The sequence below is a fragment of the Larus michahellis genome, chromosome 17, assembly GCF_964199755.1.
Source record: "Larus michahellis chromosome 17, bLarMic1.1, whole genome shotgun sequence".
Taxonomy (NCBI): Eukaryota; Metazoa; Chordata; class Aves; order Charadriiformes; family Laridae; genus Larus; species Larus michahellis.
Window position 1 is genome coordinate 2,658,151 of NC_133912.1, and position 25,073 is coordinate 2,683,223.

At 42.7% G+C, this 25,073-nt stretch overlaps 1 protein-coding gene across 8 annotated transcripts in view; it reads right to left on the reverse strand.

Moving 5' to 3' along the window:
- APLP2 (amyloid beta precursor like protein 2) overlaps positions 1-22,924 on the reverse strand; it is a 48,207-nt gene extending 25,283 nt beyond the window's left edge. For all 8 annotated transcript variants that reach the window (XR_012583982.1, XM_074560838.1, XM_074560837.1 and 5 more), the window contains exon 1: positions 22,765-22,924. Coding sequence is in view for 7 of the 8 variants with exons in the window: in XM_074560838.1 (XP_074416939.1) it covers positions 22,765-22,845 (81 nt within the window). In the remaining variant the exon portion in view is untranslated. The remainder of the gene's footprint in view (positions 1-22,764) is intronic.
- Positions 22,925-25,073: the final 2,149 nt, after the last annotated feature.

Genomic DNA, 25,073 nt, shown 5'->3' on the forward strand with positions numbered 1-25,073 from the left:
CTCCTCAAAGCCTCAAAGTCTCTCATTCAGCACACTCCTATGGGTTATTCGTACCGCCTGGTTTCTGAGGCGCATTCTGTGCACTTCCCACCCCGCATCAGCAGACAAAAAGCCCACAACCCAGACCCACATTCGGGTCAAACTGCAGACTGATCAATGAAAACAAGGTCAGGATCCCTTTCTGAAATCTTGCTAGCTGACCAAATGAAGAAAAAGGGGATTAAATTAAATTGCAGAGTTGGGGTTTTTCTGAAAAGACTGAATGGATGCCGGGAGCTGAACATCCTCTCCCTGCGTAACTACTAGCAGTTATGAAAGAAAAACAAAAAAAAAGAAAAGAAGAGAAGAGGTATGAGGCAAAAAACAGATGAACTCCTAAATCGAAAGCTCTTTAAGATGTTTAGGGGAATGAAATCCATTTCAACTACTTCAGACAAGGCAGATTAGGAACAGCAATACAAAGAGGTTTCAGGGCACCGCTGCCCCTAAGCTGCTTTTTTCCTGGCAGGCAGCACTACCCTAGGCCACCAGTCCCGCCTTCACATTTAACTTTTCGTGCACTCAAAAATGCATATATTCCTGTGGGCACTGTTCATTCCCGATTGCCTGCAGATCCCCGTCAACTTATACCAATACGCGTATGCTTAAAGCAAATAAAGGAGCCAAGAGAAGAATTCAACTGGACAACCCCAGTGTGCGGCTCCTAGTTGCTGGATATTAGGAAAAAATTAACTCCATTATAATTAGCTCATTTCTCCCCCTCCCCATTTACACACAAAATCACTGCCTGGAGATCAGACATTTCAACACCCAGAGAGCCAAGGATTGTTTCGTGCTGAACACATGGCTGCTGCTTGGGGGCTAAGACCAACTTGAGACACAAAAGCATAAATTCACGTCTTAACTTCAGAAGCTTTACCCCTTGAGTTTTAAGAATCATTCAGCCGCACATCACTTAAAAGAAACAGTCTTATACAAGTGGCTTCTATTTACTCTAACCCTTTCACCCAACAGACGCCCACGAGAGCAAGTTTTAGCACAGATCACAGAGTCATGAAATATTGAACCATATGTAACAGACACCGGCATGGATTTCCCTGTCACAAAATACTTCCAAGTTCATGTACCTTTTCAAGTTTAGGGTAGGTACATTTGTTGTACTCTCTGTCCTAACAGAGAGAGGACAGTTTCAGACTTCATGTATCGGAGAACTTCTAATGAATACACTGAGGCTGGGTAACAGGGTGTAGTAACTTTGTTTTTTCATAAATCAAACCATTTAATACACATGTGCTTCTACCAAGTGCCGACTGATACCACTCAGCAAAACCCAGGCTTTTGCACTGCCTTCCTCCCTGCCGCAGCGTTTCAGAAGAAAAAGGCAAACGTAGAAAGATACTTCATACCTCGAAAAACGCACACATAAAAACTATGTAAGAGAGCCGTTTTATCTCTCTCCAAAGAAACACCACTTTGGTACCAACAACCACTTTCCAGAGAGCACAAGACTTGGCATGCTAAAGGAAATAATCCACAACACAATTTTGTTTTATGACAACACTACAACTACATCCAAGATTGACGCTGAACTCTGAAAAGAACAAAAAGAAATGCAAGATCAAGGATGCACAAAGCATTACCTCTTGTAGAAAGAATACAGTGCAACAAAAGACAATAAAAGGTACGTGTTATGAACGGTTTGGAGATCATCAGCACCGCCTAAGCTTGAAATCTGTTTTCTTCACAGCAAACTTAACAAGTTTGCAGCAAAATAAGGTAAGTGCATAAGCAGGGGAGGTGCAGGCTCCATCCCGAGAGGCAGAAACATCCATAAGTAATCCATTCATAACAGCTCTTGCATGAGCAAAACTCCTGTTCAAACACATACCAACCTCCTGAAGTCATCACCACCCCCTATTTACATACTGATGGCAGCTCCTGTTTATTTTTGCTGTCTCTCCGGCCTGACACCTCAGCACTGTGGCAAAGGTATCGTTCCTCCTCCATGGATTGCTCAAATAGTTTGCATATCAGTCGAGTGCTGTTGCCGTAGCTACCAGAACATGCTAAGCCCCAATTCACAGCTGAACAAACGAGACTAATTACTTGCTTGATTTCATCACTTTTAATCAAATGGAAGAAATCTTTTCTTGAATTGCACTGTTGAGTAAGTTAATGAACTCTGATACACACAAGTTGAATCTTTAACCCCATGGCCTGCAAGGTAAGGTTTCTGAGTAAGGCTCCCATTTTTCACCACTCTTCATCCACTCCAGCCGCCTAACGCATCAGTTATTTAATTTAGAATTTTAATCTCATTCTACCTGTAATGAGAGAATACAGCACAGCAAACTTCATCTGTACCAGTGGAGGCCACGCCTTTAACACTGCTACTTAAGTAGTGAAGAAAGTCATCCACAAGAGCTTTTTGGGACAAAATCATTCTCTGTTGCTCCCCACAATTGCCTTTGGTGTACCAAACATAAAAGATCACTCAGGCTGGTGATGCCTGAGGTTAGCTACTCTACAGTCAAGCATCATTTGGCAAACGGAGGGTTGGAGAACCTGTAAACCAGCGCAAAGCTTGGGATAAAGCCACGTCGTTCATTAAGCTCTTCAATACTTCAGAGAATTCACCCATTCCACATTGCAGAGGGATGAACAAACTGACAGCACATTTTTCTTTGGGAATTTCCCAGCCATAAATGGAAACAGCCGCCTCTTTTAGTGCTGGGGAATAACTATTCCGTCTCTTAAATAAGCAGACTGACAGCTGGGGAGGGGCAACATACACAAGATGGAAGAGAGTTCATCCAGTTGTGTACATCCTCGATGACCATTATGTTAGAAGCTCTTATCCTATTAATATATATCCATAACATGAGAGCAAGACAAATGTTATTTGGGAAAAGACTGTTACATAAACTGCCACTTTCCTCACTGGCACTTGCATTTACAAGATGTTTCATGATAAATTCCGCTCTGCCTTTTGGTCCAATTCTGTAATCCAGTTTGCTTTCCAAGACCAAAGAAGTATTTGATTCCATAAACACATAAATCTCTGGCCAGTTAATGTCAGTTACACTCCTCACCCTGTCACGCCTGATTTATGGTCCCGAAACACTGGAATTCAAACCTCTAAATCTTCTTCTTCGTTGATGGAAGTGCCTCTGCCCAAGTATCCAGTCTTTTATTTACTACTAGCTGCTTCTGCTTGTGACAGCGGGTTTGATCGGTGAGCTTTACCCATCCAGAGGCCTGGGCTCGATGCTCTAAAAAAGGGTCATGCCTTTTCTTCCTGCAAGTATCTACCACCTCAAACGAGGGATGCAAGGTTAGAGATTAAGGGCACTACACAGCACAATGATGTTCTTCGGGGAGGATTTTTTGTGATTTTAAGTCATTTCTGCTCTCTAGTTTTCCTCTACTTCAATGCTGGGAATAACAACGTAAAGGAATTCCTATCAACTTATGTAAAATCAAGAATGTTTCACATCTACCCCTGAAACGTAGGCATTACACTGCAGGTCAGGCTCAAAAAGGCATAAAAAACGAAAACATGAAAAACACACCCATTTTCTTTGCCCTGTATTTCTAGGTTCTGTTAAACCTCATCACAACGGAGCTTATTGAGCATGCTGTCTATGCAGCTCCCTATCGGATGCTATTCAGGAAAGCCTTCTGGCATGCTGCGGGGGACTTCAGGATAGGAAGGCGATTTCTCTTTTGTGAAGAGTTGTTGTTCATTATATTTCAGAGAAATGCGTACCCGAGAGCTTTCCTTTGTAGCATAAAGGTACCTGCAAAACGTCAAATTTAACTACATTCTGAATTTTCCGTGAGGTCAAACGTTACAATAACCTTGCCCATTTGATCCCATTCGCTGGAATATGAGTCTTTACTCCAGCGAAACCAGAGCGGATGGAAGCTTAGCAGGAAATCTTAGATTCCCTTTTTATTTATGCTAGAAAATCACAGTCTCCCAGCTAACGCGTTTGGTGCAGACACGTCAGCTACCAGACGTGCAGTACCTGTTGCACAAGCACGATGAGAGCTGCTGGCCCCTGGATCCAGGGCAGAAGGGCTGCAAGGCTTGAGAAATATCGAGAGCCTGCTAGGAAAACTCATACTGCTCCTGCTTTCCATCAGGCTCCCTCTGCCGCAATACGTGAGGAGACCTGGCTGGATAAGACCATGGAAGATTAAGTTGCTTTAAAACTGAAACTCCAGTCTCTAGAATTTATAAGCTGCTGAAAAAAAGCTCGAATAGTGAATCGCATTGACTTGGTGGCCAGAGAACACAGATTTATAGCTACTGAGGGCATTCACTGCCTCAAAAGAAAATGCACGGCCTTTTGCAGGATTGTCTGCAGGTCAGATCAGATTTCCTGCTCTGAAGAGTTACAAGTATTCCACAACTATTTGCTGCTACACTGACAAAAAATGCCAGGCAGTACTTTGAAAGATCACTTGCACTGTTTGTTTTTAATTAAGTGAAGCCCCATGAAAGTAATACTGCTTATTAAATCAAAAGGCACATGAACGACAACCTGAGGGACTCCAGAACATGCTGTTCAGCACAGTCCCTATTCAGATAAATTACTCTTCCCACCTTTACTTAATTAAAGAAAAAAAGGAGAGGGGGAAAAAGTAGCTTTTCTGGACTTTTTCTAAAAAAAACAAAAACAAAAACAAAACCAAAACATTTCCTATTCTATATGGAGTGCAACACTGCAATTCCTCCTATGTCAGTGTAATACCCACAAATATGGAGGATATAAATTAAGTCTTTCAAGACCACTGAGGAATTCTAACAGTTCCTTTGATACAAAAATGAGTCTTGTTGCCTTATCAGCCTTCCTGTGAGCATAACCCTTGACGGCTGCCGCTTTTAAATGTGTGAGTATTCTAACTTTTCACCCTTTCCTTGGCTGAGAAATCGGTACGCATATTTGTGCGGGGACTTGGCTGCTTCAAGCCCAGCTGCACACCCTGCATTACTGCTGTCTACACAGATGAAGTTCATGGGCACTTCTCCTTCCATAAGGAGAGGCCAGCACTTAGCAAAATAAAAAGAAAAAAATCAGGAAGAGACGTCGCAGTCGCAAACTCTACCACTGACATCTGATGTGAAGCTTTTGGAGGGAGAACAGCTGGGCTGGCATTGTAGAGCTGAGCCTTCATGGGTCTCGATGTGCCGCACAGCCCTTAAATCTAATGTTCATTGCCGTGAATCTCACCTGTGAATTAACAGCTTATGGCAAGTTAGTATCCAGGAAACCAACACTTCAATTAAAGAGTGAGGGAAGTTGGCAGAGGGACTTTACGCGCAAGAACTTCTGAACAGAATACTTAAAAGTCCCCTGGTTTTGGATTTATAACTTGTAAACACGAGCAGAGCTTTCAATTCGTGCTTCAAATTGTGCTTCACGCTTTGTTTTCCTTAGCTTCTCTTCCTGCTTTTATTCAGCAGATAGGTGGCTTGAACCCAGGAAGGCTAATGAATGCCTGACACAGCAGGCAGTAAATCTACAGACTAGCAGCTCATCCTAGCTTTATTGCTTTATTTTTTTTTAAATTGCTGATAATTACAATAATGCACATGGGCAGAGGTCCAAGACAGGAAGAATTATTGTCTGCAGGCAGATCTGGTGTGAGCTGATAATACCAGCCTGTGTTTGCTTTTGAATTTAAATGGCAGAAATCTCAGTAAAGCAGTCTTTGGCTTACTTTAACTTGCTGGAAGGGGTGGAGTTCTCATCTGCTCGTCCTTTATTGACTTTTGTGGCAGAGGATTCTGCACCAGCAGAAAACTGGAAACCAAGGCAGGAGCTGCAGTCCTAGCTCGGGTGCAGTTTATATTTAGATCGCCGCTGTTTATGGCTAACACGCAGCCTCGAACACTCGGAAGTTCAGCGACAATAACCTATGTACTTTCATACGTGCCAACATCAACCGTAGCATTACGAAGAGCAAAACATTGCTGAAGCCTCAATTATGCCTTACTGCTTTTGCACCCTCCTCTGTCTTTCTACAGGGAAAAGGGGAGATTTCCAACTACCTGTGTCTGACGGGCAGCCTTTTTGCCCTTGGAACTTGTACTAACGAGGTAGTAGATTATTTCCCCCTCCTCCTCTGGTTTATCACGCTCCATAAACCAAGCCTACATGAGTCATTGGGCAGATAATCTGCCTGTCACATTTGCACCGGGGAACTGCCACATTCAGAGAGGGAAAGCAACACTGCAGGCAGTCCTGGTGCATAGCTGGTCTCGGGGAGCAGCCATCAAATCCAGTAAAGCCAGGATTCAGCGCAGTCTTGGCTTCCTGAAGTTGTTTGTGTAACATGGTTGCCTTTGGCATCCTCTTTTCTACCCCCAGAGAGATGAAGTTCAGAACAACTCAGTTGGAACATTCCCTGAACAAATGTTACCGTACCCAGAACAGTGTCCTTTTAAAAAGATTAATTAATAAGCCTCAAGGTTTCAAAACTAAACCTTGTGTGCAATGGGACTGGAACAGCTTACCACAAAAGCCACCCTAAAAATATCAGGGCGAAAGAAGAGGTAGGCAGTACTATGATGCCATTAATAAGCCTCACACTGTGCAAAAGCAGGTCCAAAGATGCTTTATCAGTCCGGCTGCCCTCCCCTCGTCACAAGGACACCAGGAACAATCTTCATGCGAAGTATCAGACAGCTCCACTTACGGCCACTTCCTTCCCCTTTTCAGCAAAACGCAGCAACGGGGCTATTTACAGCACTCTTTTTTGGCGGAGCGATTCTAAGTCTTATTACAGCACATGGAGGCTAGACCTATTTATTACCAGGCTGAACTAAGGCACAAAGTCGAGTGACTTGCCTAAGGTCACCCGTCAGTGGGCTCAGCCCGGTTTAATCCTCAACCCCTCATCGCTCCAATCTGTGTCATCATCCTGTCTTGCACAGCAAGACTAATTACTGCTTTCCCACATGAATTATTTGGGCATCTGAACCACAGAGATGCAAGACGTCTTGTTAGTTAGCCAGCAAGTGAAAACTTCAGTGCAAGTTAACGTTTTCACATACACTAAAAAATCTACTGAAGAAAAAGGCTACAGGGCAATTTTGCTTTCTTGGACAACTGGAATGGAGATGCAAAACACAATGTAGGGAGAGCGGTTATGATTTAACAGTGTTTCACTCCGCTCAGGAAAAAACGTGACTCCCTTTTCAGATCTAACTTTCATTACTAAGCTGACTGTTAGTATGAACTATCGTTGTTCACAGCACAAAGGCTTCAACAGCACACGTATGGAGGAGTACTGAGATACGCTATTTTGTAAGTAACTTCTCCCCAGGGTTCGAAAGCAAGTCCTTTCCATCTTCAGGCACTTCAGCTACATAAGAGTTAGTGAATATAATCACTGTGGTTACCAGGATACTGAGATTCCATAATACACAGGAAAGTACATTTACAAAACCTTTCGTCACTTCAAAGCAATGTGTTGAAGCAAAAATAACTTCTGGACTAAAACTCATCACAACACACACACACTTGTCCCCTAGCTTTCCTACTGGACAAAACTGGTAGGGAGAAGGAGGAGAGAATAATATATTAACATCAGCCAGGCAAAAAACCAAACCTTTACTATCGATTCAGAGTGATTTAGCATTCCGGGGGTGGGGGAAAAAAAACCAAACCAAATCGAAAAACCTCTCCCAAACCAGCAAGAATATCTGTTTTAGAGATCTCGCGAAGCTCACTGGGAGCTTCACTAAAAAAGCCTGCAATGGAGAGACCACTGTAGGAACCTGTGGTTACTCGGTCTAACCATGCATCTAACCACTCGAACGACTGGAGATAAAAAGGCTGCACAGATTGTGCTTTTATCTAACACAAAGCAAGCAGGAAATTGAAGGGCATATTTTAACAGAGCATCAAGAATTTGAAGTGGCAAAGAAAAATACCTGGGAAAAAAATGCAAGATAAAGGAAAGATAACAAGTGGGAATGCAGTCAGCAATGCAGTTTGGTTTTGGTTTCAACCATTCCTGAGCTCAAGTAACCCTCCCTTTATAGAGGTTGTTCAGTATCACAGAATGGCTATTTATGTGCACAGACTGCAGTTGGTTTGGAACATGATAAAATACTCGTTTGTTATCTGCAGCCCTGCAATTAGGCCACACACAAACTTGCCTATAGCAAGAGGCACTGCTCTAACCCTGCTGAAGCTCTGCAGGTCACACTGAGTGCTTTCCACTCCCAAATTCACAATCTTCTAAAAAAAAAAAAAAAAAACAAACAAACAACAAAAAAACCAACCCAACCCCAAAGTAATTGGTAATTCTGCCCTCCAAACAGTCCAAATGAAACTTCAAATCTGGAAGAGGAAACCATGAGGTTTTTAAGTCTTGGCTTTCCAAACCATGCCAATGGCCATCTTTTGAAAATAGGAAACCCACAGCTAAAATACGGGGCTGCTTTCATCACTGCTGCTGCTCCCAGAGCCTTGCCAAGCGTATGCTGAACCACACCAAAATTAACATCTTACCAAAAAAATTATGGAACAGCCTCGCCATCTTCAGTGTCCAAACCAAGGATATGTTTACACTTAAAACTTTTAACGTTCTGTCAAAAGCACAGGTTACTTCTATAGAGTTCTATGAAAATAGTCACGAGTTAGTAGATATTACTGAGAACGGATAACTTAACTCTAGCTCTTATTAAACATATTTGGGAAATAATGCAAATTAGGATTTTAAAGCAAAAACATCTCCCCACGCATCTTCCCACACACCACCTCCTGTTATTTATTCTGAGAACTGCTTATGGCTTGTTATGGAGTATCTTTCAGGCAGCACCTTACATCATTGCTCGTGTACAAAACAAAATCTTTTAAGAACCTTTAATGCCTAGGGGCGCAGAAATCAGTGCTTTAAAAAAATAATCTTTGTATTTGCTATTTAAAAGATTCCCGAACTGATACTGTAAGTTTATTCAGCTACAGTAAGCGATTATTTTTTTCTTAAATGGAAAGAACATCACCCCAAGAAAGTTTAGTCTTCAGTTAGCTGCTCATTAGGAAAAGCTCCTACCCTTTATGGCTAAAAAATAAATGCAAGAGCATTAACTTAGCAAAACCATCTCAAATTCTCACCCCAAAAATGGTCTTTCATTTCCCTGACTGGAGCTATTTTTGATCCCAGTAATCAGCAACAAAACTGAAGAAAGGCTGCCAGTTTCGTTCCACTAATGCTGGCAACCTGGAGGTGAGCGCGCAAGTAAGAGCAGGAAAAAGAATGACAAGCACTTCTTACTTAAGTAGCAAAGAGGCTGACGATGGCTCAGAGCAACACTTCTTACTTCCAAGAGTCAGAAGACGAATGCCTTGTTTATTTTTCAGCTTGTCACCCAACAGCCAAACATCCCTCAGAAGGATCCTGGCACTATTAGCAGAATTTAGGCTCATATCTCAAACTTACTTCCTTCTTCAAAGCAGAGGATAAAAGGTGGACTCCTCTCTGTCCCTAGAGCTCAAACACCTAGACTGTCACAAGAGAGAGGTCAAACGACAAAAGAGCCTTCTGAAGTACCCTGAAAAGTTTTGTCAGCAGCAGGGTCACAGAAAGTGAAGAAAGGACCTCAGTAATCACTTAATGGATTTCAATTTTTTACTCTTTAAAAGCAATACTGACTAATTTAGTAGCATTTTATTTCAGAAGCATTAATTTATCAGCTGGGGTTTAATAGTCACAGCGTCATATCATAGCTAGGCTAGCATACCGAAACTCTAATGGATGTATTAAACAGTTCCTTTAAGAGAAGCAACAGATCTCTACTTAGAATAACTGCTTAATGCTATTAGAAAATTAAGCGGTGATTTATAGCACAGACTAAAGCAGGCTAGGTTGAGATCCCCTTTACTTATTTTGCTGATCCAGAAAGTAAAACTAGTTCAACAGAAGCTAGCCTAGAATCTCTAATAATTCAGGACTATCACTGCATAACATTTAACTGGCGTGGTGTGTTCTACAAACACACCTGATTTCCATATGCTGAGTTTTACAGCTCTTCAGTCTATTGAGCTGTATCAGATCGTGTAGCACCTCATGGAAATAAAACAAAATGGGAGATTTTTATCCTTGACAAAATAAGATTTCCCTTTTTTAGCAATTTCTTTGGGTTTCAGTGGGAAGAATGAACTCTGTGTACACTGATAGCTATTTCCTTCAGGTTTCCTTAAGCATCTTCTGGAAAATTTCAAGGTAGGGGATAGAAAGCAGCATTTTCTTCTTTTCTGTCTTAGTTGAACTACAATTGAGCATTAGATTGTCGGAAGAAGTTACATACTGCAGCCGCCCAACCGTCAGGTCTTGGACGAGTTTTAAGAAATATGACACCTCAATAAGGGCTTCGAAGCACAAAACCATCACGAGCTGAAAGCTTTATTACAAATCCGGAGGCAAAACCTGCCTGTTCTGCAACAGTGGGGGAAATTGCTCTTTGAAAAAGAACAAGCAGAACAGTTTTAGACAATCAAGTTATATCTGAAAGAGGCAGTATACACCAAGAACTTCCATCACCTCAACAGAAATTCCTCTTCAAGGTCCCTGAAAACTACTACTATCTTTTTTTTTTTTTTTTTTTTTGCCTACAGACATAGTATCCTCCAGCTGGAGGAACAGTAAAGAAAAACTTCAGGATGTGTTGTTTTGAACGCAAGTATTCCAAATAAATTCTTTATTTTCCTGTTTGGAAAAGGCTATCGAGACAGGAAAAGAGGAAGACTATTTTCTTGGAGAAGCTTTTTTACCTGCTTTTGTCCAACGTGATACACGCTTGAGTGAGGAAGAAATAAACGGCGAGCCATCACAAGCAAGTTTTACTTTCTTTGACCCTACAAGCAGATATGGACAGTAATGGAAACGCTGACTTAACATGTAAATCCCATCACTGGGACAGTGATTGGAGGGGAGATCGATTTGCGTATTGATGCAATAGGCCACTCACCATTTTCCTAGCCATGGGCTGAGTAGTTTCAATAGAGCTTTTGCAAAGTCAAAGGATGAAAATGTTGCATAAAGTTCTAACCCCAGGGAGCGGTGGTTTTGTTTTTCACTAGTTGACTTCAGGCACGGCCCACTAAGGGGCTTTTTTAATTCCGAAACACGTCTGCGTGCACAGCTCAGCTGCAAATATTAACCTCGCCAGAATCTGCCAAATCACTGCTGTGGATTAACCCTATGGAATATATGCAGATGTCTCACATCGTAACAGATCAGCACCCGAGAAAGCCATGTTGAAACTACAGCTTGATGATGCAATAGTACGAGACAGCTAGAAACTTCTCTCATTCTCATAGCCTTATTTTGGACATCTAAGAAACCCCCACAATCATCGAGAGCCCAAACGAGCTCCTTAACAGATTACGTCTTAATTTTGAGGCTGCCTCTCCCTACACAATCCCCAGCTAGCCTAGACAGCAGTGAGACCAGTACTAGATTTATTTGTGTTATGAGGCTAGGAACATTTAGAGAACTCTGAAAATATCGCACTGAGATTTTTTGTATCTGGTCGTTATACCAGTTTTGAGGAGGAAAACAGGTTAGGTAACAGGCAGAAAGTGAATTCCTGTGGATCACGGCTATGTGGCAATTCTAAAGCCTGCACAGCAAAGACAAATGGACTATCCAGTCGCGGGATTCCATTGGACGTCATCTGTATTTTCACAGTTATACCTATCAGTAATAGGGATGGAAATATTAACCCAGAGACAGGAATAATAAAAACGGTCCTCTGCTTTGAGGCCACTATTTGTTCCCAAGGTTAGTTCTCACCATTTGTTAGGAAGTATCCTAACAAATACACGATTTTAAATCGGGAGCCAAGGTGTTGCAGTGGGGACCAACCACCCATTCACACACAGGAGAGAAAAAGAAAGAAAGAAAGTGTGTCTGCAGACAACAATAGGTCGAGTGTTTCCATATGCAAACTCGGCCCCAGTTTCATCTTTCTGCAATATGAGCAGTTGAAATTTGGCGCGAGTTGAAGATGTTCACATCCTGATGCATTCCAACAGATTGTACCACTCCAGCATGTTCAGTCTGTCTGTATCTTTATTTTGGACTTTACATGACATGTGGTGTATTTTGCAGCTTAATGACTATTTTAATCCTCTTCATCACTGAAGAACGTCATCCTAGATGTCATGTAGATACACATTATTAGATAGAAGCTGCTCAGAGATGTATTTGAAGAGACATTCCAAAGTACAGAACTCATTTCCAACGCAAATATTACGAAACAAAAGGCTCTGCTTTACTTGAGCTGGAGTATTTAAAGGTAGCTGCTATGAACAGTAAAAATTCTACCAGTCCCCTGTTACAGCACGAGAAGCAGCTTACAGGCAGGTCAGTAGCATCCTCTTAAAAAAAATAAATAAATGAATAACTATGTAAGTGGCAACGCATCTCAAAGTCAACACCAGGGGAATAGCTGCTGAAAGTTTAGCTACGAACAGCTGTGCACATTAAGCCCATTTTAGGCAGTTAATTTCGCTGCCAGCTGTAGCTAAATGTTTGTTATGCCCTCAGTTATATGATCAAAATAAATTTAATAATCACAGACTATTAAATAAAATAGCAGAACAATATGAGTAACGCTATCAGCCACTTACATAATGGGGAATAACGATTTAACTTTTTGCAAAAATCTTTAAAGACAGCGACAGGAAACACAAAAAGCCAAATGGAAACCAAGGACAGCAAGGCCAATGAAGTGAAGTCATCTTTGCTTTTGCCTCAAGCAAAAGGCCATTTAGAGACTTCGAAAACAGCGCTGCTCACTTCTTCTCTTCTACAGTATAGACGAAGCTTGCAGCCCAAATTCTGTAGGTATCTTCACAGCATTCTTCTCTGGAACAACCACTCTAGCTGTGTGCATACATATGACTTAGAAGTATGACACTGGCCGTTTCAGAACAGTAATGCTCTGGAAATACATCAGCATCTATTACAAAAGGACTACAATGATGCATTCTAGTCAGTGCCCGGCAATGAAAGAGGGAATTAACATGCTATAGATGCCTTGTGGAAAACCTCCCATACGGTTATACTTTGAAAAGTATTCTTCTCATCACACTAATTCCCATGTGAAGTAACTTGCAAAAGCCTGCTCAATATAATCGAGCGCAACAAATTCATGCAATCCTAGGAATTTCAGCCTCAACTTCAAAATGTCTTTTGTCTGTATTGCAGATTTTACTTTTAAGCAAATCTGAAAGAAGATCTCCTGTCATCTTAACAGCCCTGCTACGTTAGGAAACCGGCTCTTCTCCTTGGTCTTCCTTGGAGCCACCTCACTGAGTGAAGGACCCGGTGGACAGGGAGGGAAGGCAAAAGGACTTCGAGGTGATCAGATGGTTGATGCTTATTTCTTTGCCTCAACCCGAGACATGAAGACTTTCTGAAGCAAGACGCAAGCATTTAAAATGAAGGATTAATTTATCTAAAACACAGTACTATGGATTCAAATGTCGGTAACAGACTTCATCTCAGTGTAAGCTCTTATTCGCAAACTCAAATATATCTTGTACATGTGTACAATGAAAAGACCGATAAAACCAAAAGCATAAGCACGCAGGCAGAAAGTGAAGGACCTAAGCAAATCACAAGCTGTGATTCAGACCATAAAGCCAGCTGCGGATAACGCAGGGATACAGCAGTGCAAAATATTACATTGCATCAAGCCTGCGCTCTGGCAGGCCATTCATCTCCTGCCTTTGTTATTGGGAAATTGCTTCCGAGAAAGCGGCTGTTGCCCTAAACAGAATATCCACATACTGACTAGCTTTGTTGCAGAGCAAGTATTGATGCAATTTGAACAAGACAGCATTTATCAGGAGTGACGGGGGCAGGAACACTTTTTTTTTTTTCCTGTATTTAAAGCCTCCAGCGAGTCTCTTCTGCTGTGACATGATGCCCAAGCTTCCCATGTCCACAGAAATATCCTAAATTCATTCCACGGCCCCCATCAAGAATTCATTCAGCCTCTTCTGGGGTCTGGCACTTGCCCAGGTAAGTCCGCAGCACTGTGTACACTCATCTCCAAAGGCTGAGTTCTAATACACCAACATGTCGCAAACACAAGAGCCCAACTTTTTTGGCTGGCTACCAAGAGAAAAAAAAACCTCCTCCACCGCTTGATGCTTCCAGCGCTGAGGCTACAAGGCTCTACTTAGACTCTGGAAATGAAGCGGTTATTTGAAACCCTGCAACTCAAACTACTTAGAGGCACTTAATCTTATTCCACCAGTCCAAATGGGAGCTGCGAGCGTCCTGCTCCATTCAAGAGTAATAACTGGTTTCCACGATAACGTGCGCCCTCAACAATTTCTCAGTTTCCTTTTTTCCTGACAGGCAGCAACATTTAAGTGCATGCATGGGCACTGCCGTACCCTACACTTGAGAATTAATCTTTGGCCAAGACCGTTACGCAGGCTAATGGGCTTAGCTTGGATGCTGACACTGTTTCATTCTTTAGGGTTTCTAAACGCCTATGTGATCTTGCTGCGTAAAACGAACCAGACATCAAATTCAATTTCTTCAACAAGAGCTTTGATAAATTATGCACAGAAAGACTCACGTTCAGATGCCGATGTATTCACTGGGAACTCAAACCACAGGTTTGAATCGACATTTTGCATTTAATCTTTTGAGAGGAATACTTAGCAGATTAAAGCAAATCTGGCCCTCTCTATTTCAGGCCACAATTATTGTAAGACTACCAGCGTAAGAAGTCAACCAGCGTTTGGTATTAGTGAATTAAACTAATTCATGCAGATTCCTCTAGGACCATTTTTGGCAAGTTGCTACTCCCAATATGAATGGGAAAAGATAAAACACTGATAAAAAAACACCTACTACTTAACTTAGACCGGGCAATGTGTCACGCCAAGTCCAAAACCACATAGAGAATTCGGTGATTAAAAGCTTTATGCTGGAGGTTACCATACGTCTAAGCACAGACCAGCTTCTGTTGTGAATATGCAATCCAAATCCGCTTGAAATCTAGCACGAGTGCATAATGTTTATTCTAACAGATGGTATCGGCAAGATTTTTCTTTTTGTTGCTGTCACTTCACACTACGCAATGACATCATAACTAGGAGGATTCATCAACCCAAAATCCAAAAGAAAAGGGACAAAGCTTTTGGCAGGGAGCTGGAGCTAAAAATAACATAAGAGCCTTTAAAGAAAAGCCCAAAGATTAAAAATGCAAATGTTTGGCTTTTGATTTAAGCGTCTCAGAACTGAAGTTAGCATGGGGCGACTCCTGGAAAATACCAAGCAGTTACCAAAGCGCTGTTTCATCTTTGCAACAACATCATCAGCAGACCATTTTTGAGGTCTCCTCACTGACTATTTTGGTGCTTTGAGGTGGCAGATTAAAGAACCCAAGCACAGCAGTGGTGTGAGAAAATGCAAGCCTCTGTTATAGTAGAGAGTTAACAGAATAATAAAACACTCTCGAATGCAAGAATTAAAAAACCCCACAAAATAAACCCTCCCCCAAAACCACAGCATGCTGACCAACATCAGAACATATTGATTTGAAAATAGAACCTGAGCTGCAAACGCTTGTTGGCGGAGAAAAGACCTAAATGAGTGAGGGAACTTTCAAGGTTAAACGCTACTTTTATTTAAACATGAAGTCGTCAGTAACGAGATGGTAATTAGCTACTCTTAAATGGATACTCCACCAAGTATCAACCTACTGCTAGAGTAAGGAACCACCTCTGTGTACTCGTATGTGTCTCTCTCTGTCCTTGACCTGAATCAAAACACAGTTTTGACTGTTGTAATTTTGTTAGAGAGAGGCTTACTGCATGAAATTACTTAAATGCACTCCTGTCACTGAGCCAAAGCCTGGAATCCGAGTGTCGAAGCACAGTTACCATCCACGCCGCACCTCTGCATGATACCATGTGTTAGTCACGTTACCAACAGTCGAGGAGAACCGTAACTCTGCTGATGACTCGGTGCCTTACCTCAGAGCTAAGACACACAAAGCTTTACTGAGACAACCGGGAACAAGAGTCACCTCCCACCTTCTGTGGTTTTTTGGGTTTTTTTTTCAGGCTGCATCTAATTTATGTCCTTTATATTTGGTGACTTGAATAATTTGAACTCAAAGTCATCATTTCGTAATGATTTTCAGTTAGTCTCAAAGCACAGAAAAGCCACCCGAGCCAAACAAGTATTATTGATTTTGTCTCCTCTCTAAACTCTGAAGCTCACGCGCTGCATGGAATAACAACTTCAGACCCCACTTCATCAACCAAAGGCCTTGCCTAGCCACAGCAAGCTGCCGCACTGCTCATCTGTGCAGGAAATCCCGGGAGCTGAAATAACCAGCGAAACTTTCAAAGGTTCAGGAGAGGAATTCCCCAGAAGGGCACCCACACAGAAGATTAAACTCTGTAGCCAGACACTGTTCAGCAGGCTTGAGACCTAAGACTTCCCACAAACCACTGCTAAATGATGTTACTGCAAGGCATAACATTGTCATCTTTGGAAAAAAAAGTCTGCAGGGAAAAAAGCCACCTCAAGTGAAGCCATTATCCTTGCAGTCAGCACACCAACACCATGGTAGCCCAACAACAGCAGCAGCGGTCCCCCCAGACTACTGTGCCAGCTTGGCCAGCAGAGATCAAGTCTTGATCTCTAAAACAGATGAAGACATACATCCGTACATGTTCAGGAACCAGGCTTGCCTGCAGCAGGCAACAAAAGCCTTTCTGGACTGTGCCTCATCCATCAGTTCCTTTCCTTAGGAAGCACAGAGAACCAACATGTGATTTGACTTCCCATTGTCGCCAATGAAAATGGAAAGTGAAATGAAACATCAAATGCCACGGAGAGCGACAGCATTTGACTCTGCACACTCGTTAAGAGTGACTAGCACACCGCTAACGATATAAACCAAAACGAAGGTCTGCAATGCATGATCTTGTACAAGAACACGATTGTGGCTGACAGCACAAAATACGACACCAAAACGTTGTAACTAAATTTAATGCATCTATGGGTCAAGCTTGCAAAAATAGCGAAGGCATTCTGTTCTCCACCAGCTATATACAAAACACCCACTGTAATACTTGAAAATGAAGTGCTGGTAAGCAGCTTAGCCGCATGCGTTTCTGATCAGGTGGACACCTGATTACATAAAGCCAAGCAGGCTATGCTTTGCTGCTAGAAAGATTAGTTTAACACCATTTGCAGAACATTAGTGTTCTGATCATTCACCCCAAGTTGGACAACTTTTACAAACGCACACAAAGATGAAATTTTGCATTTTCAACATCAACCCAATCAGACCGTGGAGCAAGCACTAGAACTTATCAACCACTTCAAAGCCACGCCAGAAAGTGAATTTCACTTCTGTCTTCTTTTCTATGTTGATTTTCCATGTTCTCACATGAGACAGAGCTTACAGAAAGCACAGTCAGAAACATATATTTAACTCCGACCAAGTAGGCAGATGGGGGTGAAGGGAGTAAATCTAGTGCCGAAGTTTAAAAAAAAAAAAAGCGTTATTCACGTGTAAGATCTACATGTGGAGTATATCCCTGCTTACAGCTGCAGGAATTCATAGATTAAAACAAGTGCAATTCTAACGTTAGGAAATAACTCTAAAAAAACCCCAGCCAAACTATTTCTCCTGAAACACACATTTCCTTGCGTGCTGCCCCTCAGGAGTGAAGGTTCATTTGTTTTTTTCCCCCAACTGCACCCAACCTGAAATACAGCTTGCCCTATTTACACAACAGCAGTAACATGCTGAAGACACCTTTTAGCCTACTGTATCCAGCAAGGAGCCATTGAAAGAAATAGTATGAAAAAAAAAAAAAAAGAATGCCACTTTGGTCAATTAACGATAAAGAGAAACCTGACCACTTTCTCCATTCACGTCTTCCTTCTTACTGCTTTATAATAATCCACATTGGTAAGCATTCATTAAATAAATAAACAAATATGGAAGAGTTACTTTTAAGACTTTGCACAACATTGTCAATCCATTTCCTCTCCCTCTCCCAACAAACCTCAGACTTATTGGCACCTACAGCAAAAAGCTGAAAATGAAGATATCGGAATGGAAAGTACAAAATTAATATAGTCAAAGTACCATAGGGACTCAATTTAAAGTAAACAGTAAGGTAAAACTCAAGACAGAGTATCCCATTTGCCCGTGACAAACTCGCTGCTAGCAGAGAAAGCAGAGCATGCCCATTATGGGTGTAGACAACACTTTTGGAGAAAAAAGGAGCAATCTTGCAAGTTCAAGTACAGTTCTGAATTAAAAGCCTTACCAGATGGTTTCTAGGCCATTGCAAGTATTTGAAGCATTCCAATTAAGAGCGAGCATCATCTTAAATTAACGTGTTTCAGAGGTGCTGACTGCACGAACTAAAAATCAATGATACTAAGTTTTACTGCACATAAGTAGCATGAGAGCAAGCATCTAAAGGATTACATCAATTTAGAAGACCTAAGTAGTTAATGAGAAGAATCTGAAATGCCGAAGTCTAGAAGCAGAGGTAAAGGCTTTGTTGTTCTAACGAGAAAGAGACAGTTGGGGATAGTGTATTCCTCTTGTATTTTCAACTGAAGAACAAGGTGACGGTTTAAGTATATTTGTAGAAGCAGATGCTACAGTTAAAATAACTTATGTTTACAAGATGGAGTCCATACGCCTCCAAAAGACACGTAGATAAGAAAAAAAACAAAGGCAGAATTTTTACAAGCAACATTTGGAGACAAGCCTAACTGGCATATAGAACACAGTGCATTAATGCTTCCTTGCACCATAAGGCGCTGAAGGAGGAGCAGTATGTAATAATAAAGCTCACATCCAGCTAAAGCCACCTACAGAATAGGTTTTGAATAACTCTCAGGCGATGCAAAGAACATATTAACAAAAAAAATAATTCAATCCCTGGTAGAGATATTAATGCCTAAATAACATTTAAGAAAGGTCGTAACTATTTCATATGTGAAGCAAGGAGAGCTGAAGGCCTTCTCCAAAGAGCAAAGCTTACCTTTATGTAGCATTCTACAACGCAGCAGCAATTCCACAGCCCCTCTGCAATATCAGATGTCCCTCTGATTAGCTTTACTTCCTTATACATATCTCTGCTTCAGAGAAGCTTTTGCTGAGGCTTAGAAGAGGCATTGCATATAATCGCTCTCATATGAAAGTGTATTTCCTAACACACACTGGCAAGCGAAGTTTTAGGAACTGAAAGCAAACCAAAGGCCACATGCTCAAGACTGGAATTTTACTGAGCTGTTTCTACTCAGGACCTCAACACAGAAGTGGAAATTTCCCCTAGGTGGAGTTCTTTGTTCAATGCAGCAGGCAATTAGAAGTCCCCAAGGTCTGCAGAAATGGCACAAGACTGATATTTTTGTCAGTGAGAATTTAAACATACAATACAAAAATAATAACATGAAACTCACAATTCTGCAGCAAAACACACTGTTGTTTTTTCTCACCCCCAATCCTGGTCATTTGAAACAGACAGGTAACAGACATAAGCATTCAAAGATAGCTTTGGAAAAAGACCACTAAAACCAAACATGATTAAGAAAAAGCTGTATCGAGTCTGCATCGCCTCAGATTTGATTACACAAAAAGGTCAAGTGGTAAAAAAGAAACTTTGCATCTTTAAAGGCCTTGAGGGCACAGCAGAAGTAGTTTATCATTGGACTACAGATTAAATTAGAATAGATTTATTTTCTTTTTCCAATTGGCATCAGAGTCCTATTTGAAGTTCTCAGGGACTTCGCAAGCAAAACACAGCAGTCACTGAACTCAGACAAAACCCTAGGACACATACTAGTATGGAAAGAAAAACATTAATTGCTGGGTATCGATGATTTCTCTAAACTCTTCTATTCAAATTCACTTGAAAGAGAGACTGTCAAAGGTTATCTGCCATCACCACAGGATGATCTGAAAGAATGACTGTCACTTATGACAAGCCCTTGGAAACGCCCTACTCAAAGGTTCACATACCAATAATTAAAAAAAAAAATAATCTGCCACTCCCCTTCCTCTGTGCAGGAAAGAAAGAAAACCAAATTGTAGTTGATAAGAAGATTACCGGGTGTTCTAGGGACAGGGACTGGTGGCTAAGATAATCAAGCGAAAGAAAATCCAACTAATGGGACCGTGCCAATCCAACTAAACTAATAATTGCAGACATTGCTACGCATTTTCCTAAAATCCAGTACACTTTCAAACATCATCTTTATTATTGAAAAAAAATCAATCTCTTGCATATTTTCATCACATTACCTGATAGCATCCACTAACAGTCACAGTATCACAGTAGAAGAACCAAGAACAGTAACCATTTTGCTTCCTAAGCTCTGCATCGAGACCCTATTCTTGAGAAAATCCAGCAGCTATAAAGACTCCAGAGCTGCAGTCCCCCACAGAGAAGACAATGGGAGAGGAGGCAGCAAAAATAAGAATTAAAATGTCACAGTTGACATTTTGTGTCAGCAGATGAAGGTGGCTGTCATGCCTTCAGAGGATGCACGTTCTGCCGCAGGAAGGGCTGAGCAGAGCGCGGAGGCAGCGAGGACAGCCCGCTGCACTGACATAACCCCACGCCAATACACCCAGTCGCGGAGATGAGACTGCTGCAGGTTGGGAGCGAACCCACAGCCTGTAAAACCAACCCGATCGCGATCCTCTGAAAAAGAACGAGCAGAAACGGTTTCGTTTTAATCCTTTTTAAAGAGGTCAACACCCCCATTCTCTGGGGCTGCCAGCCCCTCCTGGGGTGCCGAGGTGTGATGCTGCTGCTCTCCCCTCTGTGCCAGACCCTTTGCCAACCCTGCGACCCGCAAATCCTGCGCTCTGCTTCTTCAGAGGGACACCAGGCTTCGGAATAAAATTACAGCTAGATCTGTTTTCCAAGTTGGCATTTTGTAGCACACGTCCATAAGCAGCAGCTTCCAGAAGGGATGCGCATAGCAGCCGAATTTGTCTCGGATATGGCAGAGGAAGTGACCGACTGCTAGAGGAGTTTCCAAACAGGTGGAAGGGATCGGATTTACCCCGGCCACCGCAGAGCAGCCAGGACAGTCCCCTACCACTGCAGCAATGCCAAGGAACCTGATCTAGCCAACACCAGACTCCCCCAGAGCAGCCCTACCGAGTCCCGAGTTATCTTCCCTGTAAGATAACCTCCGCACAAGTTTTTTCCAAAGACAATTATCACCACTTTCCACTGATTTACAGAAATTTAAGAGAAGGACTGGTACAAAGTAGGTGGAATACTATTGCTCCATAGTGGCTGAATAAGCAAAAGTCATTGACTAGACTAATGTCACACAACACGTATTAAAAAAAAAAATTACAGAACCATGCTTATTGCCAGTTAGTAATTACCACCAGCTTAGGGCCTCAGATTTTTGCATCGCACTGAGGTAGATGTTCCGCTTAACCGAGCTTGTTAAATTTAACTGTAAACTGTCAAATCAAGCCATTCACAGGTAGCCACAAGCCTGTTCTTTATCCATCCCTAAATAACGCAGAACATAAACAAGACGGATGTAGCCGTTTTGCATTTCCAAACAACATCCAGGCGTAGATTATTAAACTCTATTTATGTGCCATGTTTGAAGCTCAGCACGTACTTTGCTCTTTGTTTTGCTGTTTCACTTTGACACATAGGTTACAGGGTAAAGTTTTTAAACGGACAAGATTTTTTTCCTATCCATCTTGTCGTTGAGCTAGCTAGATTACACAAAGTTTTTAGTTTTAGGGATAAAGTTAGAATTTTCCTCTCCAATTACTTTCATATATAGAGATACAAATGTAATATATACACACACATATATTTGTGTATATATATATATAAACCGCAGCACCTAAACCATTTCTATGTTAAATTCACACCCTTCACACTTGGCTGAAGCATCCCCTCAGAAAGATAAGGTAACAGTCCAAACCCGAAGATTTAGTCGGGATCGATCAAACGAATAGCAACCAAATGGATTCGTTTAACCGAGGCTTTTCTCTACGAAATTGCCCTCTAATACTCTTCTAAGCTTCTAGACCAATCTCAAGCTCACAGCTCTTGCTGCCGTGCCAAGAATGCAGAGGTCACTACTCAAAAAAAAAAAAAAAAAAAAAAAAAAAAAAAAAAAAAACAAAAAAAGCAACCCCAAACCCCAAGCATCCCCGTGAAATGAAGCCGCTAAACCATGCCAGATAAGAGACCTGCGGTATCGGGTTGGAGTGTTTTCCCGAAAACAGGGGGAAAACGCCAACCCATCACCACCTACCCCGAGAAGGTCTGGCAGAAGCTGGTCAACCTCCAGGTCCCTCCGTGCGGGCATAGACACCCCCAACACACCGCTCACCTTTCTCCCTCACCCCCGCAGCCCAGCTGCGGGCTGACCCCGAACGATAACGCAGCTTGGGGCGGGGGAGAAGCAAAAAAACACCCTAAAATGGCGAAAAAGTCCCACCAGCCCTGTTTCCCACCCCCCCCCAGCCGCCTCTCCTCCACCCTCAGCCGCCGCCAGACAATGCGCGGTACCCCCGGGGTGGGGGGGGGGAGCTCGGCGGCAGCGGGGCCGCACCCGCCGCCTCAGCCGCCCTGAGGCGAAGGGCGGCGGGCGCCGGGCCCCCAACGGCCGCCCCGCGCGCCCCCAACGGCCGCTCGCGCGACCCCAACGGCCGCCCCTCGGCCCCCTACCCACCTCGATGTATCCGGCGAGCGTGGCGGCGGGGCCGGCCAGCCCCAGGAGGAGCAGGAGGGGGAAGCGCAGCGCGGAGCCCATGGTCGTTCCTCCGCCGCCGCCCAAGCGCTACTGCGGCCTCGGCGGCCGCCTCGGGAGCCGCCTCGCCAAACCCCGCCCCGCCCCGCCCACCCTGCCCTATCGCGGCGAGGCGGGGGAGTGACGTCGCGCAGCACCCCGGCTGACGGCCAATCGCCGCGCCGAGGAGGAAAGCTGGCCCCGCCTCCGGGTGAATAAGGGTGGCTGGAAGAGGGAGCCACGCCTCCCTTCCCCGCTGCCAGCCAATAGGAGGAGGCGCGGGGCAGGATGCCCCGCCCAGGGGGGACGGAGCTCCTTCCCCTCTCCCCGCCGGGAAATGGCGGCCACAGCTGAGGGCTGAGGCGGCGGGGAGGCCCTCAGGGGAAACGCCGGGCGGGGAAACACCCCGGGGGGATTTTCCACCCCTCTTTTATTTTAAGGCTGGTGCAGAAATTAACCGTCTGCGTGCAACTTCCTTACCCCGAGAAGCCTAAAGGGTAGTATGGCGCTGTGGGGGGCTGTGGACTAAAAGCCCTCTTTCTCCCCACTACAGTGACAAGGAGGGGGTTTCCTGAGGTAACAGAAGAAAACACCTAAAAAGAAAAGAGTGAGGTTTCCCACTCTCAAAATAAAACCGTCTCTACATCTATCCCCAGTTTCTTAAAACCCTTGACCCATGGTGCTACCAGCAAGCTCCCAGCCCTTCTTGCATCCCAATAAAAACCAACACAAGTTGTGCTTTTTCTTATTTTTTTTTTTTTCTTTTATATCTTAAAATACAGCTATGGAAGAATAATCGTAAGCTGCGCCATCCTGCCACCAACACCGAGGACTCCCACTACCTGGAAGAGAAGATGACACCTCTGTAAAGACATCAAAGCCCGCCGTAACCTGTAAATAAAGAAGGGGCTTTTATCCCTGTGATACATCCCCCCCTTCCCCAGTTCGGTGTGACACAGCCATGCTTCTGGTTCCTTTATCACTAATAAAACGAAATTTAAAAAAAATCAAGCCCTTCAGGAACAAGCAGAGCGACCAAGCACAGCTGCTGATACAGTAGCCCTTCCATACTGGTGCGAAACATTTATTAGTCCCTTTTTGGTATTTTCTTTGGCTTTCACAACGAGAACGTATTTTAATCAATTCATGGACGACAAATGCCCACCTTGAAGTTGTAACCACTAAAGCTCCTGCTGGTTTCAGTGGCAAGAACATTTTTAGATGACACCTTTAAAAATGTGATACAAACCAATAAATTTTAGACTTCTGGGGTTTTTTTTAAAGCAATAACAATCAGTGAGCCCATTAGAATTAGGTCAGAAAACTAGTATCCTACAGATTCTATATATTCACTTTAATTTTTGTATGAAAACACATAAGGTGCTTAACAAGGGGTGGAAAAAAAAAAAGTATCTTTGTACAGAATGTTGCATAGATATAAAACATTTCCATTCTCAGCTTCCATATTCTTTAGTGTTCTCTTACAAGCGCTATTTTCTGAAATGGTTGCAGGGAATATTGCTGAAACGTTGCAGATGGGGGTAAATCTGTACGATAGATCAATAAGCAGCCCAGTTTTAATTAAAACAGCTGACTGGTCCACTAGTCACTTATTATAGTCTCTTTTTTATAGTATTTGAAAACCCTTAAATCTCTTTTACTGCAGTCCTCTGGCATATATAATTTTCTTTTCAACTTGGCCAAATTCAGTTGGAAAATGGAGTGAACAAGTTCTTTTTGAAAAGGGATACATTTTAATGTAAATATTTTATTGTGCAATATCAATACATGAGTAAATAACAGGACATTCTGAGTTAAGCTTTTCCCTTTTCTTCATAAGGGAGGTATTTTTCTTTCTCCCCAGGCGAAAAAGTACAAGGTCTTTATGAATCTTTGGAGAGGGGCTTTCATTCGAGGTTGAATTTATATAGCATATGAAGTGCTATATAATTAATATACTTTTAATACTTAATATTTACATGGTGCTTGGTGAGTGTTAATTAATGTTCACAACCCCGCTGTGAGCTAACACATTTAGAGGATGTTGAAAAGACTGCAACAAAAAAAAAAAAAAAAAAAAGAAGGGCTTGTTAATTTGGGGGATGTGAAGACTTGATTTTTGGGGAAGTAACTGGCTGCAGGTCACCAAGTACCTCTTGAAATCAAGTCACAAATGTCAAAGTAGAGACATGCAAAATAGGAGGGTCCTCATGAGAGTCTGAATTTCCACAGCAACGTGGTGCCAGCGTCAG